The sequence below is a fragment of the Gymnogyps californianus genome, chromosome 22 (genome assembly GCF_018139145.2).
Source record: "Gymnogyps californianus isolate 813 chromosome 22, ASM1813914v2, whole genome shotgun sequence".
NCBI lineage: Eukaryota > Metazoa > Chordata > Aves > Accipitriformes > Cathartidae > Gymnogyps > Gymnogyps californianus.
This window is the reverse complement of record NC_059492.1, coordinates 5,152,976-5,171,898: the sequence shown is the minus strand read 5'-3', so window position 1 is coordinate 5,171,898 and position 18,923 is coordinate 5,152,976. Positions and strand designations below refer to the sequence as shown.

The window sequence follows — 18,923 nt, the reverse complement described above, 5'->3', positions numbered from 1 at the left end:
CACCCTCTTTGTCTGCTTAAATTAAAAAAAAAAAAAAAAAAATAGGAAAGAAATCCCAGGAGGGGTGATGCAGTGAGTGAGTAAAGCCCTAAACAGCATTAGTCATCTTGCCATTCAGATGCCGCTCTGTCTAATCCCACTCCGGGTCCTCCCCGCTTCACCCTAAGTAAAAGGAGCAATTAGCCGGCGCTCGTCATGAGCCCGCGCGTGCTCCCGCGCCCTCCCTCCTGCTGCTCCCCTTCGCAGCAGGAGGACGTCGGCGTTCTTCGGCGCTCTATTTATGACTCTCTTAATTCCCCCAACCTTTCAGACGGGGAGCTGACTCAACGGCGCTATCAGAAATGCCGCTGTTGCTAATAACTGCCTTGGGCCCGGTGTCCCTGGGTTTCTCCCAGGTGCCGCTGCCCGAGGCTGCTGCTTTTCGGGAGAGGGGGCTGTCGGCGGCACGTGGCCTTGGGGGTACAAGGGAGCTTACAAGCGTCGCATCCCCCACGTGAGCTGTTGTCGTTGCACGGGGCATCGGTGGCAGGGAGAGACGTGGGATGGGGACTTGGCTGCCCAGTGCCATGTGGTGTTTGATGGTGGTTATTTTGCAGGAGGACTGAAATGGGTGGTTTCTTGCCAGAAGTTTATCCCATTTACGTTTGCAGAGTGCGCTCCTCAGTGGGCTGGGGATGAGCGCGGTCCCTGATGGCACAAGCGGCATTTTGTGATCTTACTTTGTAAGACGCCTGTATGACGATCTTAAGGGTCTTTTCCAACCTAAATGATTCCGTGATTCTATCTCCGGGACCAGCAGCTCTGCTCCTGCCGCCACAGAGCTGCTTTTAAGGATGGGCAGAGGAAAACCGGCACCCCATCTCGGGATCGTGGGGCTGAACCGGAGAGCAGGAACAAATCCATATGCTGATGAGGCAAGGTATTTACACCAAAGCCTTTACACTCAAAGCCTTAATTTCTTGAGACAGCGTGTTAGCCACCGCTAGCAGACATGTGTGCTCGCAGGCGATGCCCGAGCACCCAGGCCGGGCCTCCGGTGAGGCTTTTTTGGTAATTCCGCACCCAGTCGTATAGCCGAAGACCCCATAGCTGGGGGTGCATCGCCGGCAGGAGCTTCAGGGGTGGGTGGGAGAGGGGAGGTGGGTTTCTGGGATGGGATGAGGCAGGGAAGGGACACTCTGCCACTTGCTGTGCCCCAGCCTGGCCGAGGGTATTTTTAACCCTTCTGTGCCCCCGGAGGAATGCGTGCGGCTCCCGACAGTCGTCCAGTTGGGAGCAGCTGGGTGGGACTGGGCTGGGAGCAGGGACAGGCTGCACGACGGTGTCTTCTCGTTGAACGCTTTCCAGACCTACTTAAAGTATCTCTGGCTAGTATTTTCAGCATCAGCAACACACGCAAAAATGCCTCCTCTCTGACAGCTGTTAAGCTGCCTTAAAGGCACCATCTCCCCTTGTTGGAGAAGAGGATGATAAATGGGGGGTGATAAGCGTGGGCTGTGCCGGGGTTGTCACCGAACATGGCTGGGACGAGTGGCCCAAGTAGAGCTGCAGAGCCTTGGCGGTGTTTGGTGCGCTTCTAACCTGGTAATCTGGGAGTGTTGTAAATAAACGTGTTTGCACAAGAGGCACTTGAGCGCAAGTGGCCTCTGCAGCCTCCTCGTTCCTTGGAAATAAATTTTATCGCAAAGAGAAGAGCAAACGTGCCCCTGGAGCTCGTCCTCCCCGAAGGGAGCGTTGCCGGCATGCTTGTTCATCAGCGAGGTGCAGATGGATTTTGACCTTGACTTGTCAGCGGGCAGGCAGAGGGGCACAGGCACTTCCCTGATCCCGAGCAAGCCGAGAACAAGAGTGAATTAAGCCGAGAGCTGCTGAGACCAACCAAATCATAGTGAGGCTTTTTTTTTTTTTCTTTTTTTTTCTTGCCTGTAAAACAATTAGGCTGTGATCAAATGATCCCTTTCAGGAGCCAGCTTGGGTCACTGCTCCAAAGCCACCCACTTGCAGATGCTTTGGTGACCCTGCCAGGTCTCAGCTGAGGGAGATGGCCATAGGAATGTCCTCTCGCAGGAGCGCTCGTTAGCTGGTGGTGGTGACACTTCGCAGTGTTTCCAGGAGATACTAAAAATACCAGCTTTGCATAAGACTGGGAGAGCTGACGATCCGAGGGAGGAGGAGATGGGAAGCTTTTTGTCTGCAAGGGCTGAGCAGAGGAGGGAGAGGAGCCCGGTCCCGGCGGAACGCGGCCGTGGAGGGGGGATCCATGGGGAAGCACGTGGTAGAGCGAACACAGGACGTTCCCATCACCCACAGCATCCAAGCGAGTCACGGTTCTCTGCCGGGGAAGGGAGTGACTGTGGCCGCTGGGTCTGGAGCAGACGGGGGCTTCTCTGGGGAAGGGCTCGGGCTTGGATTAATCACCGCAGGGTTTCAAGAACAATTGCCAATTCTTCTGCCGAAGGAGTGGTTTAAAATGTCTCCCATCCAGAGGATTCTCTGGATGATAACGCGCTTACCTCACTTCCTAAAGAGCCTCCAGAGCAGTTTATTAATCACCCCATCCCTCAGCTCTCCCTGCTGTCCCCGATTACTCTGACACCGGGTGAGGAGCACCTTCTGCAGTTTTCCATTTCCCTGGGGTGGGCAGTGGGGTGGCAGCACCAGGCCCATGGGTGCTGGGACACTGGCAGCATGGAACGGGATGGCTGGAGAGCCCAGGGTGCCTCATCCACCCTCGTGCAGCACCAGAGCAAAGCCTGGCAGCTACGGAGGGGAATTTGCAGGAAAACTGGGCAGCTGAGGACAAAAATGGGCATTTCAGCAGGTTGCACCTCCTGTGCCCAGCCAAGCTCCCGGCCGCGAGGACCCTGGCATGTGGCTCTACCCTTCGCTTGCAGTCCCGGCTCAGGCTGCTGCCGGGCTGTTTCGGGGTGCTCTGTGCACACAGACAGGGTCCCAGGGGAGTCGCAGGCTCCGCAGCGATCGAGCACTGAATGCCACAGTGTGGGGCTGTGCCTGAGCGCTGCTGTAACACGTGGGCTCCAGGCTTCATTCGGGAGAATTATTTATACCAACATCTATATTAGCTGCCTTGCAGGGAAAGCACTACCGTGCAGCTCCTGCACCCTTGGAAAAATAAAATAAATTTAAAAATGCAGTGCTCACTGCATCTGTACATCCAAACTCCAGAATGTTTCTCTGAGAGTTTGGTTTTTAGCCTCTTTCTGAAACTTTTCCAGTGGAGGTGCAGAATCCCCATGGAGCCAACCGAGGTTTCCTCCCACAGTCCTGCGGAGGAGAGTCCCAAATTAACGGGCTACAAATCGCTGCTTGAAAGGCACGCTGGCTCCCTGCATCACGAACAGCCGTAGCCTTTGAAGAGAGGGATTGCGTGGTGGCAGAGGCCTGACATGAAATCGGTTTGAAGTCAGCTGTAAGGCAAGGGGATAAGGGAACACCCAGCCCGGCACGGTGGGATGGGATTAGCCTGGGTGCTCTTGCCTGGAACAGGCTGGGAGCTCGGGGCTTGCCCACGCGGCACCGAAATGGCAATTGCAAAAATTTGGCAAAAGGAGTAAGTTTAGGAGGAGAGCAAGAGCGCTGAAAGGGAGATAAAGAAATCCCTCTGACCTTCTGACAAATGCAGCAAAGGCTTTAAAAAACATGACTCCTCTGGTAAAAATCCCAGCAAAACCTAAAAAGCAGTTTCTAAGGCAGATTTTGGGTGTGCGTGACTTGGCTTTGTGCTTTTATTGCCGTGTCTGAGGGAGGTTGAAACCTGCCCCGAGTCCCTCCGTCAGGCTGGAGGCACTCAGGGTTTATCCCCTCTGCCTTGCTTGGACGTGGGACCATGTCCCAGCCCAGCGGTCCCTCCTGCCACCACCGTCTCAGTGACCCTCACAGAGTCAGATATGGGGGACATGGTGACCCACACGGCGTTGGACATGGGGAACATGGTCAGCAAGACCTGTAGGGACAAAGCTCGTGGTGCAAAGGTAGGAGCTCTCCTGCATCCACCCTTGGCCAGGCTGGGTGAGCGGGTGCTGCATTGCCCAGGGCAGGAGGGCACCAAGGTGAAGATGAAAGAAGCTTTGAGGATGAAGAAGGTTCTTGGTTGTACCCTGGGCTCATTAGCGACTTGGCCATCAGAGATCTTGAGCTGTCTCTGGGCTCTCTTGCTCGTCACATAACACAGGTCCCTCATTTCCAGCTGCTGAGATGCATTAAAAGAAAGCTAAAAATATATTGGTTTCCAAATACTGCTTTCCCATGTAAACAGTGGCGGCAGCGGCGGGCAGGATGTAATGCAGTCGTAAACAGGGTGACATCACCCTGTGACGGGGAAGGCACGCGTCCCCGCGCTCCGGGGCCAGTGGCCATATGAGGAAAGCTTGAAACCTACAGGTCCGGGAGACAAATGGGGATGCTCCTACTTGGAGCAAGCCTCGGAAGACCTCTGGGTGGGTTTTAGCTGAGGGTCTTTATCTGCGGGACGTGGCTGTCGGGTGGCCTGGGGTGGCTCCGTGGCACAAGTGGGTCTGGGCTGGGTGACGGCCCTCGGTAGAGCTGTTTGGTCCTCTCCCCACGGCGGGCTGGCTGCCGGAGCACGGGCATCCCAGCGCCCGAGCGTATCGTCTGCAGCCGTGAACCCCAACTCGGGTTTGGCCAAAATGTGCTGGTAATGGGGTAGGTGAGAGGAGGTTTGGTGACAGAGCAGAAGCCAGATGAGGGGTCCTGGTGCTCCGTTGTGCCCACCGCCGCCATGCCGTGGGTCCGGCAAGCTGTGGAGCGAGCAGGCATGCTCTCCTGAGCTTAGGGCTGCGGCTCTGAAGCTCTATCAGCCCTTTATTTCAGCCTCGGCACTTGCTGCTGGCAGGGCTCTGCATGCCAGAGCTGCTCGGAGACACTTGAAAGGACAAAAATTCAGCAGGACCTTCGCGTCCTGCCCCGTCCTTCCCTTGCACCAACACAAAGCTTGAGCAAAGCCCTGGAGTTGCAATTCCCAGCGCCCTTCGGCTTCTGTCCCCATCGCTGAGGTGGCACTTGGTGGCTTAAAGCCATGACTTGGGGAACCTGCAAGAGCTCCAGCTGGGCTCTTCAGGCCAGGCACAGCAGGTTTTTAATTGGCTTTAGCACTTGCTGAATATTTCCCTAATGGTTTTAGAGATGGAGGGATATGTTGGAGGAAGACTTGGCTTGCTTCTGGCACGTGACTCGGTGAGGAAATGGGAAAAGAATTTCTGGCTGTGAAACGGCAGCTCCACGTCGAGATCGTTCCTTCTTCACAGTGGAACAAAAAGCCTCCGCGCCCCAGCCCGGATGCCTGGGATTCCTTGCGGAGGGGCCCGGAGCGGTAACGGTCCTGCTCCTGCTCTGCCAGCTCCCGGCCAAGGTGGTAGCGGGGGAGCCGGGGGCGGCTTTGCTGGAGCGCTGGCACGGCGCGGCCGCCCTGCCCGTGTTGTTTCAGCTGCACCGGATTAACAACATGGACCAAGAGCCGGTGTGTCCCCCGCCAAGTATAAAAATCTGGGCTTTGGGGTGCTCTTGCAGTGTTGGCAGCCAGAGCCGGAGGAAGCTGCAGGGCCTGACCGTCCGTCCGTCTGTCCGTCTGGGAGGGCTCGGGGGGATGTGGAGGGGACAGCCGTGGATGGGCAAAGGGGCTCCCGGGGGCTGCTTGGGCTCCCCCTCATGCAGTGTGGGGCTGCGGGGGGGCTGCTCGTACACCTCTCCCAGGTCCCCGCTCCCTCCCCACCTCTCAGTCTTTTCCTTGGTCATATTTAATCATGGAAATAAGAGAAGGAGTTTCCAAAGATTTCCTAGTGTGCAACCAGCCCCGCCGAGCGCTGCGGGCCGTTTAACAGGCGTTTCTCCTCCATAGCCCTGAACCCTCCCTTTCCACAAAACGTCCGTTCCCGTCTCTCCGAAAGGAAAAAGTCCTTTGGGGAACGCGGTGCTGGAGCTGCTGCGTGTGCAGTTGGTGCTGGGGCGCTCGGGGACGAAGGGTCCGAGGGCTTGGGGACAGGGAAGCCGGGCTCCCACCACAGCCTTGCCACGACCTTGGCCAAGCCCCAATGTTTTCGGAGACAGCAGGCACCTGCAGCGCATCCAAAAAAATCAGGCTTTTCATCTCTCCCTTGGCTTCAACCTCTCAGCTATAACACGGCCATGGCTCGCCACGGCCAGGTGGGAAGGCTTTTGGTGAAGCTGTGGCATGGCAAAGTGCAAACCGAGGTCACTCTCCCGGCGCTGGCACTATTGGGGTGCACGGTGCATGCTTTTATGTATTAAGCACCTGCCTGGCCTCTCGTATTTTTATCCCGATGCTATAATTCATCCCCGAAGTAACAGGCCGGGTGGCTGGTGGGGCGGGTTGTTGCCTGGAGATGCGTGGAGGCTGTTTCAAGCCCTCCTGTTTTCCCTCCCAAGTCTGTGACTTCCCTCAGCATCACTTTGCAGCAGTGATTCACACGCCCGGGCTGCCTCTCTCTCCCAGCCCCACAGCAGCCGCTTTAAATGTTCCCCATCTCTTAAACCCAAGGGTCGGGGGAAAAGAGGGTGACGGGGCTCAGGATGGGGGGGGGGTGATGCTGACCCAGAACTGGGGCTGTAAAAATTAGTTTTTGGGAAAAGGAGCCTGCTGCCAGCAAGCCGTGCAGTGGCAAGTTGCGGGTGGGTTTTTGGCAGAGCGGTTGGTAGCGCCGGCAGAGCAATGCGGCTTCGGGGAAGGCAAAAAATGGTACTTTGGGGGGTTTGGGGGGGTTGGGGTTGTGGGTTGGTTTTTTTTTTGGTGATTTAATAACTCGGTTCTTTGTGCAGGGGTGGGTGTGAGGGGATGGGGGCCCCGGGGCGGGGGTCAGGCCCCCTCCCAGCGCGGGGCTCGGCTGGTGAAGCGCCTTAAAACGTCGCATCGGGGAAAAACCGAGGCCTGGCGCGGACAAAGGGCCGGGGGAGCTCGGCTCGGCGGGGCCGGTGCGCGGGGGGGAGCCGGAGCCGCCGCCGAGGCAGGGCGTTGCTGCTCTTTGTCGGGGGCTGCCGCCTCCCCCCGGAGGAGGGGCCAGCCCCGGCGGGGCGGGGAAGGGGCCAGCCCCGGGCTGCCGCCGGCCGCGGAGACACCTCCCTTCCCCCCCCCCCCCCCCTCCGGTTGGCCTCCGGTCCCCCCCTTCCCAGGGCCGGTGGGGGGGGGGGGGATCGAGAGGGGGGGTGGAAGGGGCCGCGGCGCCCGGGGACGGGGCGGCCCCGTTGCTCCCGCCCCGCTCCGCCCCGCGGTGCCGCCCCCCGCCCGCCCCCGCCTCCCCCCCCCCCCCCCCCGCCCTCCGCCGGGGCTGGCAGCTCCGCGGGAGCCCGGTGCTGGCGGCGAGCGGCGGCGGCGGCGGGGCCGGGGCGTGCGGCGGCCTGTGCGGCTCGGCCTTTTGTTCCGCCGGCGGGAAGGAGAGCGGGCGGCGGAGGAGGAGGAGGAAGAAGAAGAAGAGGAGGAGGAGGAAGGCAGCGGCTCGGGCGCGCCATGCATCCCGCCGCGCCGGCCGGGGGCTGCCCGCGGGGGCGACGCGGAGCCCCCCGCCCCCGGCCCGGCCGCTGAACCGCGCACAAAAGGGGCGAGAGCGGCGGGGAAGGGGAAGGGGAGGGCGGCCCCGGTGTGTCCACCCCCCCACCCCCTTCCGTCCCTCCTCGCCGCGGGGACCGGCCCCCGCGCCCTCCCCGCCGCCTCCCCCCCTCCCCAGCCATGGCCGGGCCGCCCCGCGGCGCGGAGCCGCCGCAGCCCGCCACCGGCCGCCGGGAAAGTTAGTGCGAGAGGGGCCGGGAAGAGGAGGAGGAGGAGGAGGAAGAAGCAGCAGCAGCAGCAGCAGCCGCCTCCGGCCGCGGCTGCTCCCCGTCCCCCCGCCGGCTCCCAGCAACTTGGGGGATTTCGTGCCGCTCCGTCCCCTTGCCATTTTTGGATGCGTTTTATAGCCAATTTTTTTTTTTTCCTGGGGAGAAAGAGAAAAAAAAAAAGCGAAGACCCAGCAGCCTTCCTCCACCGCCGACGCCGCAGGACTCGGCGGTGTGCCCCGACCGCCGCGCGGCAGCCGGCTGGATTTTGGGGGTTCGGTGGCTCTCGGTGGCCCCGGGCGTCGCGGCGGGGTGACGGGAACAACAATGCCATCATGTTTTTGAGACAGGAAACCTCGGAGTTTGCCCTGAATGAAGAACTTCCTGTGTTTAAACTTGTACGAATATCCGCTGACAAGCTCAGTTCAAATGAAAACACGCGAGTCGGGGGGAGAGGCTAATTCAGACCAGCTGGACTTCCACGGGACTTAGAGCTGGGCAGAAAATGCGAGGAGCCGCTCGCCGCTCGGGCTGCGATACGTGAGCAGCCGGGACAAGCAGTGCCTTTGTTATTAAAGAAGGACGGACGGGATAATTTAAGAGCTTCAAACTCTTTCGCGGTTGCTGTCGCAAACGGCGATTGGGAATATTTTATCGAAGCCGTCGGGATTTGGATGGTTTTTGCTGATGGATGGGGGGTTTTTAGGGGGGTTGGGGGGATGAGATGGGTTGTTTTGCTGCTCGGGACCGCCGGCCGGGCTGCTGAGCCGGCGTGGTGTTGCCGGTGCACCCTCCCATCCCCGTAGCATCGCTGCTTTGGGATTAGAGTCTGCCACGGCGGGTTTGGGACCTGCTGGCAGTGTGATGCTTCCTGCAGTGGCGGGCGAAAGGTTGCCGGGGCGGTTTCGTCATCTGTAAGGACGAGAGCATGGGCAAACCACTGAGCCGGCCAGACTGTTTACGGCAGAACCGCACTTGCCTGGGGAAGGGCGAGGAGGAGGATGGTTATATAGAGGATTGCTACGTGCCCCAGAGGTCGATATACGACACGATGAGAATTAACGAGCAAATCGATCAGGGATCGAAGCTCAACCAGCTTTCCAAGAGCACCCTTGGCAAGGGGGACGGCAGCACCATATCCAGCAACGGGACTCTGGGAGCTGCCAACGTCTTTGAGTCCAGGGCGCCAGAAACGAAGAAGTTGGACGAGCGAGTCATCTTCGACGCGCTGAAGCTCAGCAGCGACGTCTCCAAGCCAGCGCCGGCTCCACCGAGGAGACGACCGAACCCCGAGAGGAAGGAGAATGTCAACCGGCGGTCGTGGAAATCCTTCATGCCGCCAAACTTCACCGAATTTGCGGAAAGGATGGGGGCTTCGCTGAGCGAGGTGTCGGAAGCAGGAGCCTCCAACCCTTCCCTGCGGGATAAGCGGGAGTCGAGCGCCATGCTTGCCGAGCACCCGGGCCAGCCCGACCACGGCGAGCCCATGTCCGAGTCTCTCACCTTGGAGCACGTCTCCAAGTCATCCGGCGTGGCAGAGGCTCTGACGGCCAAGCAGTTCGGTGCGGATGGCTACAGCGGTCCTCGGGATGAGCGCCAGACCCTGCTGAACGCTGGTGACGGCCGCGGTCGCGTCAGGGACCTGGCCAGGGCTCGCCAGCTCCCCAGTGCCACCTGGCCGCGAGCCAGGAAGAATTTCATCAAGGGAAGCCTCAGCGATGGGCACCAGGAGACCCTGGAGGCCTCCGAGTCGGACTGTACAGTGGAGAACGTCAACCTCTCTCCGTGCCTTAGCGAAGAGCTGCTGGATGCAGGACTGGATATTCTCATCACCTCCAATCTCAGGGAGAAAACGGAGTCTGAGCTGAGATTTGAGGAGGACGAGCGCTGGGTGATGATGGAGGAGTGGGAGGAGGCGACGCTGTCAGAGAGAGGAAAGGCTGTTCTGGTGGCAGAGGAGAAGAAGAGCTGTTGCTTGGCAGATATTTCTGAAGAAAGGGAACAATTTGCTGCTCCGGCGGACAGCTCTGCCCCCAGCCCGGGGACCTCCCGGTCCTGCGTGTCCCCGGGGGGTGCCAGCAGCCCCCTCACTGGCAGCATGTGCTGTACCGAGGACGCAACGGTGCAGTGCGAGGCCGAGGACTTTGCTCCGGGTTCGGAGCACTCAGCCAGCCCTGTGGTTCCCGAGTTGTCCGACACGGACTCGGTGCAGATGTTCCTGGAGCTGGAAGAGCAGTGCTTGAACGAGGACGAGGACGATGGGTCTGTCCCTGGCCATGTGGAAGTTCGGGTCTCCCCGATGGACTCGGAGGGGCTGGACCCAGATTCGGCGAAACTGGCCAGGGCTTCGGTGGTCGAAGCGTGTCAGCAGACAGCCCCTTTGGACGTCAGCGCTTCAGACTCTGCTGTCGTGTCGGATCTGGAGGACTTTGACGTCACCTGCAGCTCGCAGGTGCTGAGCACGCTGGAGCCAGCGACGGAGCCCTTCTCGGAAAGGGACACCTCGGCTGTCACCCCGACAGACTCGGACGGAGGGGCCTCACCCAGCCCCGTGGCCACGGCAGGGCTGGGCTCCCTCCGGCAGTGCTCTCCAGCACCAGTGGAGGAGGATGAACCTGACCCACTGGTGGACCCGGAGCTCGTGGACAGTTGTGTGGTGGCAGTGCTGGTGGGTGGTGGGATGCCATCTCCTGAGACAGGCGCGTGTCCAGCTTTGGGGTTGGAGGGAGCTGGTTACTCCAGCGTTCCGGTGGGGTGGGGTGAAGATAACCAAGACTTGCTGGTCCCTGATGGTGAAGTATCACAGCTCCCTGAGGAGACCTGTCCTGGCCGAGTGTCCCCGGCTGGGCTGTCCCCCTGCCAGCCCCCACCTCCCGACACAGTGGCGGAGGAGCTGGGGTCCCCCCCGCAGCACAGCGAGGCTGATGTTGAGGGGACGGATCCATTCGGGACCCGTCACCTTCTGCCTGGAAGGACTGAGCTCACCAACTGGGATGTCCCAGAACTGGTTTCTGAGGATGAAGCCACAGATTTGGGATCAGAGAGTGATGGAGCTGAGGGCCAGACTCATCCAGCAGAAAGTGGGGATGCTTGCCATGGTTCTCTGCTGCCTTTCCACACTGGCTCTGCATCAGAGCCGGGCTCCAAGGCTCTGAGGACATCCCCGGTGCCTGTTGAGGACCTCCCATGGGACACGATTCCCCTGGGCCAGGGCCTGGCTCTGGAAGGAGCTGCCCACGCCAAGGGGTCCCCCATGGAGGTGGCTGTCACGTGCGGGGAGGCACCGGCAGCCATCCTGCAGCCGGGAGACCTGGACTTGCTGTTTGCCTGTGGCTGGGAGGACCGGCCAGCAGCGTGGTGCCGTACTGTGGTGGTGGGTGAGGGGGTCCCGCGTGCTGCCAGCCCAGCCGCCCCAGAAGAGCTTCCCGGCACGTCACCCGTTGTGGGGCAGGCTGCTCCCGATGCCATCCCATGGGATGTTGGGGGGCTTTCCGCTCCAGCCGACCCACCAGCACCAGGGGATGTGGCTGTCCCAGAGCCCCAGGCTCAGGAGGTACCACCAGGCACTGGGGATCCTACCGTGGATGCTGAGGAACCGTGTATTGAGCACCCACCTCCAGATGCCACCACCACTGCTGTGCCCTTGGCGGTGGAAGAGCTTCTGGATGCCCCACCACCGTTTGCTGATGTGCCTGTTGCCACTGTGCCACCACAAGCAGCCAACCCACTCATCTCCAGTGGCAGGGATCTCGGTGGTGGCCCTGTGCCGCTGGCAGTGGGGGGGCCGGTAGTGGCCTTGGGGGATACAGATGACTTTGCCAACATGGTTGTGCCGTCCATCCTGGAGCACCTATCCACCGAAGTGCTGGCTTTGGAGAGTGACCCCATTGCGAGAGCGTCTGCAGCAGAGGTGGCAGCTTGGGACACTGTCTCCATGCTGCCGGGCATGGAGGGTCCCCCCTCTGCCTTCCCACCCCCCCCGGAGGGACCCACCACCCCAGAGCTGCACGAGCTGCCGGGCGCACCCTCCGCCGCGGCACCCACCGCACAAACCCTCCCCGGGACCGTGCTGGGGGACACCCTCCATCCACCCAGCTGCAGGGGTGCCCCTTCCCCAGCACCCGGCGAGGGAGAGGTGCCTGCAGGCACAGAGGGACCCCCTGCCACCGCTCTCATCGCAGAAGGGCCTCCTGCTCTACCAGATGGATTCGTTCCAGATAACGAGGTATTTGTTGCTCAGGCGCTCGCAGACAGGGTTTCAGGCGCAGAAATCGCTCTATTTTGCACTTGAGGGGTGGGTGGGAGCTGGGAGCCCACTTGGTAACGCGCAGCCACGATCTGCGGGGTTCAGGCTTCAAAACAGCCTTCTCCCTCCTGAGTTCGGCTTGAATTTGGCAGGCAAAAAGTTTCGGGGGGAGAATTGTGTGGTTTTGTAAGTAGGGGAGGCAAGAGACTATCGCTGCTTGATGACCTAAGCTATTGTCTTAAACTTTTTCAGCTTATTAAAGTGCATTATGGTTACTCAGATGTAAATCACAGACTTCAGAAAAACCTTCTTGCCAGATCCTGGCGAGGTGGTTCCCGTCTTTGAAGCAGAAAATATATCATAAGAGAGAATCCTGTAAAACAAATTAAGTGCAAATAATTCCTGTCCTGTGCAGTCACCGCTTTCTGTAGCTTTTTAAGTGAGCAACAAGGTGCTGAGGCTCTGACTGTGTGCGGAAAGGGGCTCAAATTCTCTCTGGTGTTTGGGGATTTGCTTTACCGTGCCGTGCTCGCAGCTTTCGCCTGGAGAGACCTCGGTGGTGGAGTTCCCACAGCCAAGCGCTGATTTACTGCCATCTGGATTAGGAGAAATATTGCTAAGGAGACATCAGAAGTTAGTCAGCACCGAAAATCCTGATTCGGTAGCAATTACTCATCCTTTGGGCTGTGCCACCCATTTAAGAAATGCATATGGAGGGGCTCAGAGAGGTGCTTTCACATGGGGGGGTCCATGTGAGCACGAGCTGGGCACCTGGCGTGCCCCTTAGCGAGGAAAAAGAGCCGTCGGGTTCTTGCCATTGTACATTTTTTGTCTGAAATTCAGTGCTTTGGTGTCAGCATTGCCTCGCTGGTGGGACCCTTATTTTACATGTAGCATCTCTGACTGTTAACCCCATAAATCTTTCCCTTGCTCGAACGTTGTTCAAGCCGTTGGCAGCTCCGGTTCTGCACCGGGGCGATGCCTGGGTGCTGCCGGTTCTTCCCACCACGGGGCCGGGCTCTGCGTTCGGCAGCAGTGGGGTTAAGGAGCGCGGCCGCCCGGGAGATGAGGGAAGCAGAAAGCGAGGGGATGCTTTGGGAAGCATTTCTGGGAGCGAGGAGGAGGTGTGGCGGAGCAGATGCTCTTCTGCTCGCCAAAATGTCTGTCCAGCCGCTTCGCCCGGGCAGGACACGTCGCTCTGCACCTTCTCCTGCCCAGGAAAGGTTGTACGTTAAATATTTGTTTGAAAGCTGAGTCACAGTGAGGTTGATGAACTAAATCGCTGGAATCTTTTATGAGCAAAGAAAAACAAATGCGTCGGACATGCTTACTCCTCAGGCCATTAGAGTGATTATCTTTGTAAGGATCCTTGTGCAGCGTCGTGCTCTCGGGCTGTACCAATTCAGGTGTTGCAGGTACCTGTGGTCCGATGGCCAGGCTTTCTGCGGGGCTCCCTCCCTGCCTGGCTGCTTCGAAGCCCTGGAGTTTGTTTTTGCAGCGTGCGGAGGGCTCGGACCCAGCCCGGCATGCCAGACTTATCAGCCTGATCCTTTTGTGGGTTTGGCTGCTCTAACAGCCAGCTCCATATATAAACAGTAACAGGAGAAGCGTCCGGGGAATCGGTGATTTCATGTCACCATTTCTTTCTTATAACCGTGGCATAATTCTCCCTGAGCAAACAGCTCTGGACAATGTCTGCCAGCACACCCTTCGGTTCATGTCCTCGAGCGATACCTCCCTGCCCTCGAGTAGCTGAGCTCCAATGGGAAGAAATAGCTTTTTCTTTGAAAATGGGGCAGAGAAAGTCAGGGCAGCCCCTCTTGCTCAGGCAGGGAACTTCTGTGTGTGTGTTTGGGAGGTTTTATTGTGTTTGGGGGTTTTTGCCTGCCTTGTGTTCCTTTGGAGGCAAAGCGATTGCCGGGTCCAGGGAGCTGTTCCATCCACGAGCCGCCGCTCTGCTAGGAGAGATCTTGCATCCGAGTAGGAATTTGTTGATGCTGTCAATGTCCGTATATTCTCAGGCGTATGATGGGGAGGCACGCTTGAGAAAGCGGGCGGCTGGCTGCGATCCCCTCCGCTTTCCAAAGAGAAAATACTGCGACAGGGCCAAGGGCTCTGATCCTGTCCAGCGCTGGGTGCGGGGTGGCCTGTGCTCTGGATGGGCTCGCGGTCCAAGGGACCGGAGTAAGCGACGAAGGACTCCGCTCCCTTTTTCTGGGGCTTGTGCTATTCGCTATGGGGAAGCAGCAGGCTTGTCCCTTGGGACCGGGCTGTGCGGCCGCCCCAGCAGTGCCGGAGAGGGACCGTGCACGGGCGGCCGCATCAGTGGGTGGTTACAGCAGATCCACGGCTCTGATAAAGAGCGCTTATCTCCTTTGCGGAAACAGGATTTTCCCTGCTGCCTCTCTTTACAATGGGGAGCTTCATTCGCTCTCCTCCCCCCTCCCTATCAAATCTTTTTTGGTTTAAAAAGCTTTTCCCCACAGGATTCCCAGGCAGGACCATGCCAAATATGTGGTGCAGTAAATGACTAGCACATTAGTTGCCTATTGCCTTTGTCTTTCGAAATACAGCTAGCTTCTCGGTGTCTGTAATTTTGTGGTTAACAAAACTCGTGTGATGTCAGGTCTCCGTTCTCAATAGCATCACTGTGAGAATTGCTTTGGGTTTTTCCCCAGGAGCATTATTTCCCAATCTGATGGCTGACCAGAGCCGATGCTCTCATTTCTTCCCCGATTTGCTCTCTCCACCTCACTCCGGTGCTTGGAAAAAGGGGATTTACCCATTTAAAAGCAGAGGTGGATGCGTATAGATCCTGAGCTGGGCTCTGCACTGGCAAATGCCTGCGACATCTGTGTTACTGGGTCAAGGCGAGGGAGGAGTCTAGATGAACTTGCACAACTCTAATAAAATCAGTGCAAGTAGCTACTGCATCTTCTCTAGAGAAGAAAGCCTGTTGTATCTGTTAAATGATGGAGCGGCTGTAAGAGCAGCTCATGGGTTATAAATACCTTTTCTCTCCCACCCTTCGCATCCCCAGCTGTTCCAGAAGGAGCAAGTGGATCCTCTCCAGCTAAAACTACAGCAAGTCAATGGAGTTGGTCAAGGACTCATCCAAAGCGCCGGGAAAAACTGTGACGTCCAAGGGCTGGAGCATGACATGGAAGAAATCAACACCCGCTGGAACACCCTCAACAAGAAGGTGAGAGCATGGGGAGGAGCTGTAACTGGTTTCTCTTGGCCCCGTTGGGGCCTGGTAGAAGAAGGGGGTCATCGACAGGGAGCTGAGGCTCCGGCACCAATGCCTCACCGGTCTGACCATACGATGGGGTTGTGTTTGGGGTGCAGGTGGCCCAAAGAGTTGCTCAGCTGCAAGAGGCCCTGTTGCACTGCGGGAAGTTTCAGGATGCCCTGGAGCCGTTGCTGAGCTGGCTGGCGGACACCGAGGAGCTCATCTCCAACCAGAAACCTCCCTCTGCGGAGTACAAGGTGGTGAAAGCCCAGATCCAGGAGCAGAAGGTGAGCAAGCACAGAGTAAGGGTTGGCTTGATGGGAGGGGGAGCTCTGGACAGCCAGACAATATTTTCGGGGTCCAGCTGTAAGAGATAAGGCGTAGCTGGGATGTCCACAAGCCTGCTTCTTTCACGGTGGCTCTTCTACTGGTTCCCCACATTCTAATGTAATAAACAGGCAGCTCGTTTGCCCGCACTCACTATCTCCATCGTCTAAATCACCAGCGTTACTTTATTGTCCCACTGCCTCTTGAAGTTTGTTGCTGGTTTTGCTGGTCGGCCGTGTTTTTCCAGCCCTGAGTTTTGTTTGTGCTGGTAATTGTGCTGCGTCAGGAGCAAGCTGGCGTTGTAGGTACTGGTTTGGGTATTTGGACAAAACGAATGTACAAAGTGTAAGAACTGGCCCGAGGCGTGCCAGTGTTTGCAGAGATAACAGCCTGGGTCGGCGCCTGCCCTTGTGAGCAGGCGGATGAAAGTTCAAGTGTGGTTGTGGTAAAACGTTTTAGAAAGGAATTCTTACCGAGGCTTGGTCCGACATACTGAGACTTTGAAGAGGAAATTTATTTAAAGTGAAAGTTAAAAACTTGACCTTGGTAAGTTTGGGGGAGCGATGGGGAAGCCTCTGAAAACTTCTCTGGCACAGAAGTGCTTTGAATCTCTTTTAGAACAGAACAGAATATTTCAGTTGGAAGGGACCTACAATGATCATCTAGTCCAACTGCCTGACCGCTTCAGGGCTGACCAAAAGTTAAAGTATATTATTATTATTTTTTTTTGAACTGGTTTTGATGGCAAAGGCTGTCCCACTGGGCTGGCTTTGGTCTCAGCCCCGTGCTTACGCTGGTTTTCAGCCACAATTAGAGATTTGCTATCTCTGAAGGCTAGCAGAGGTTTTGCTGATCCAATCTGGTAACTTTTTATCCTCCTTTGTTTCGCCGCTGATGCTAAAGCTGCTCCAGCGACTCCTGGATGATCGCAAAGCCACCGTTGAGATGATCCAAGCGGAGGGCGGCAGGATCGCGCAGTCGGCCGAGCCGGCGGACCGGGAGAAGATCGTCGGCCAGCTGGAGAGCCTGGAGCGCCGCTGGGCAGGGCTGCTGGGCAGGGCGGCCGGCAGGTGAGAGGGTCTGTGCCGCCGGCCAAAAACACGGGGCCAGCTCGTCCTGCGATTCACGGTGCCCCGGAGCTTGGGGTTACAACACGTGGGGAGCTGGCGGAGATTTCTGTGCAGATACATCCTGGAAACGTGGAAACAGCTGGAAAACATGAGAAATCAAAGCCTGTTTGGGAGCTGAAGTTGATAGCGGTGGTTTACAATGGCAGGGAAGAGCTCAGATTAAATAAATTCCCTGCAGGGGATGGATGTTATTTTTATTCCTTTAAGTGTTAACATTTAGCTTGAGCGGCAACATCCTGTTGACGCCTTTCTGCTGCCTGAATCTCGTTTGTGAGTTGCTTGTTACTACATAAGCTAATATTTGAGGCTATGAAGTCAATTCTGAGGGCCAGATTTGACCCTCCCAGTGTTGTAAATCACTGCCAACTAGATGGACTGTCCATCTCGGACTTGTACCGGTGCCAGGCTGTCTTTGAACAGAAGCTCAGTAGCTCTGAAACACCAAGAGCCCGGTCACAAGCTGAGCACGTCAGAGGATCTCCAAGACAGTGATAGGAATGGAAGAAAAGCAGTGCAATGAGGGAGCCTTTCTGCCACCTTCCCGGGGGGATAAACTGGACCCCAAAGGCACAGCTGCAGGAAAAAGCTTATTTTGCAGTTTCTCCACGTTGTTTTTTGTGTTTGCCTTTGCAGCTTGCCTGACACGGTGTGTCACCTTGCTCTGAACAGGGCTGCTTTGGTTCCCTCTTCCTAATGCTCAAAGCTGCTTCCCATGCCTGGCTTCAACGAGGAGCTGCTCCTTAGTGTTTTATTCCTTACTATAGGCAGAAGCAGCTGGAGGACATCTTGGTCCTGGCAAAGCAGTTCCACGAAACCACGGAGCCCGTGTCGGACTGGCTGTCGGTGACGGAAAAGAAACTGGCCAACTCTGAGCCCATCGGTACACAGACTGCCAAAATCCAGCAGCAGATCAGCCGGCACAAGGTAGGACCCGTGCGTGAACGGGAGCTGCTGATGGAGGTGGTTGGTATCGGGTCCCGTTCAGGTGGTTGTTTCTGCCGTGGCGAGGGGGTTTTTGGCACGAACAAGTATTGGAGGAGTTATCCAGGCTCCTTTATGTACAGAGAAGGCTGCAAATCCTAACCCACCAGTGTGGGTAAATATTAAACTGATGTCTTTGCACCTCGCAGCGAATGTATCTGGCTCTGGATAGAAAAACCATTCCTGTTCTTGTGTTTCTTTTAAACCTTTTTTATTTTGATGCAGTTTGCCCATTCACAGATGGGTTTCGTGTCTCCGTCATTCCTTCAGTTGCATTCATTGTTTCTGTTTCTCCTTTTACCTTGTATTTTTGGTTGTTTTTTTTTTTTTTTTAATCCATTTTTTCACTCATTTTCCTTTCTGTTGTCCATTTTATCCTCCCGGCATTCAGGCTCTAGAGGAAGAGATAGAGAGCCACGCGGCCGACGTGTCTCGGGTGGTCGGTGTCGGGCAGTCCCTCTCCTCCCTGAGCTGTGCCGCCGAGCGGAGGCTGCTGGCAGAGAAGCTAGACTCTCTGCAGACCCGCTATGGCGAGGTCCACGACCGGTGCTGCCGGAAGGCAGCGCTGCTGGATCAGGCGCTGTCTAACGCCAGGCTCTTTGGGGAGGAGGAGGTGGAAGTGCTCAACTGGCTGGCTGAGGTCGAGGACAAGCTCGGCTCGGTATCCGTAAAGGATTACAAACGGGACGTCCTGCAGAAGCAGCATGCCGACCAGCTGGTATTTTCTGTTTTCTTCCATGTTTATGTTGTTTATTTTGTTGCATTTATCTGGTTTTATTTTTGTTTCTGGTCTGACTTTAATTTTGCAAAGCTTGTTCCACTGCTGGTTCTCTTCTAGGCTTGGAGAAGTGTAAAGAGATTTCATGCCTTTAAAAACAATAATTGGGGCCCCAAAAATGGGTTTGCCGGGGGGGAAACTTCAAATGATGCATTTGCTTTGTGAACAATGTCTGAGTGAGCTTGGCCACCCTGTGCCTTTAGAAAGCTGGATGCTGTTTCCAAGAATGAGAGCTTGAAAAGCCCAGTGGGTTTTCTGAGCCAGGCTGGCCACCGAGGAAGCCGTCTGCTTCCGCTCCCCGGGGGCCGTACAAGCTCTTTTCAAGAGTGAGGTTATGTTTAATACAAGAGCAAGTTCTTTGGTAACACATATCCAATGGGCTGGGATGGGTTTGCTCTAAGATTTGAGCCTTTGGGTCCCAGAAGT

The 18,923-nt window shown here is 57.2% G+C and overlaps 1 protein-coding gene across 1 annotated transcript in view; it reads left to right on the top strand.

The window, feature by feature from the left end:
- Window positions 1-18,923, top strand: part of MACF1 (microtubule actin crosslinking factor 1) — a 118,235-nt gene that overhangs the window by 68,852 nt on the left and 30,460 nt on the right. The window contains exons 59-63 of the mRNA XM_050909736.1: window positions 15,090-15,251; window positions 15,398-15,568; window positions 16,512-16,678; window positions 17,503-17,662; window positions 18,111-18,437. Coding sequence (XP_050765693.1) covers window positions 15,090-15,251; window positions 15,398-15,568; window positions 16,512-16,678; window positions 17,503-17,662; window positions 18,111-18,437 — 987 coding nt within the window. The remainder of the gene's footprint in view (window positions 1-15,089; window positions 15,252-15,397; window positions 15,569-16,511; window positions 16,679-17,502; window positions 17,663-18,110; window positions 18,438-18,923) is intronic.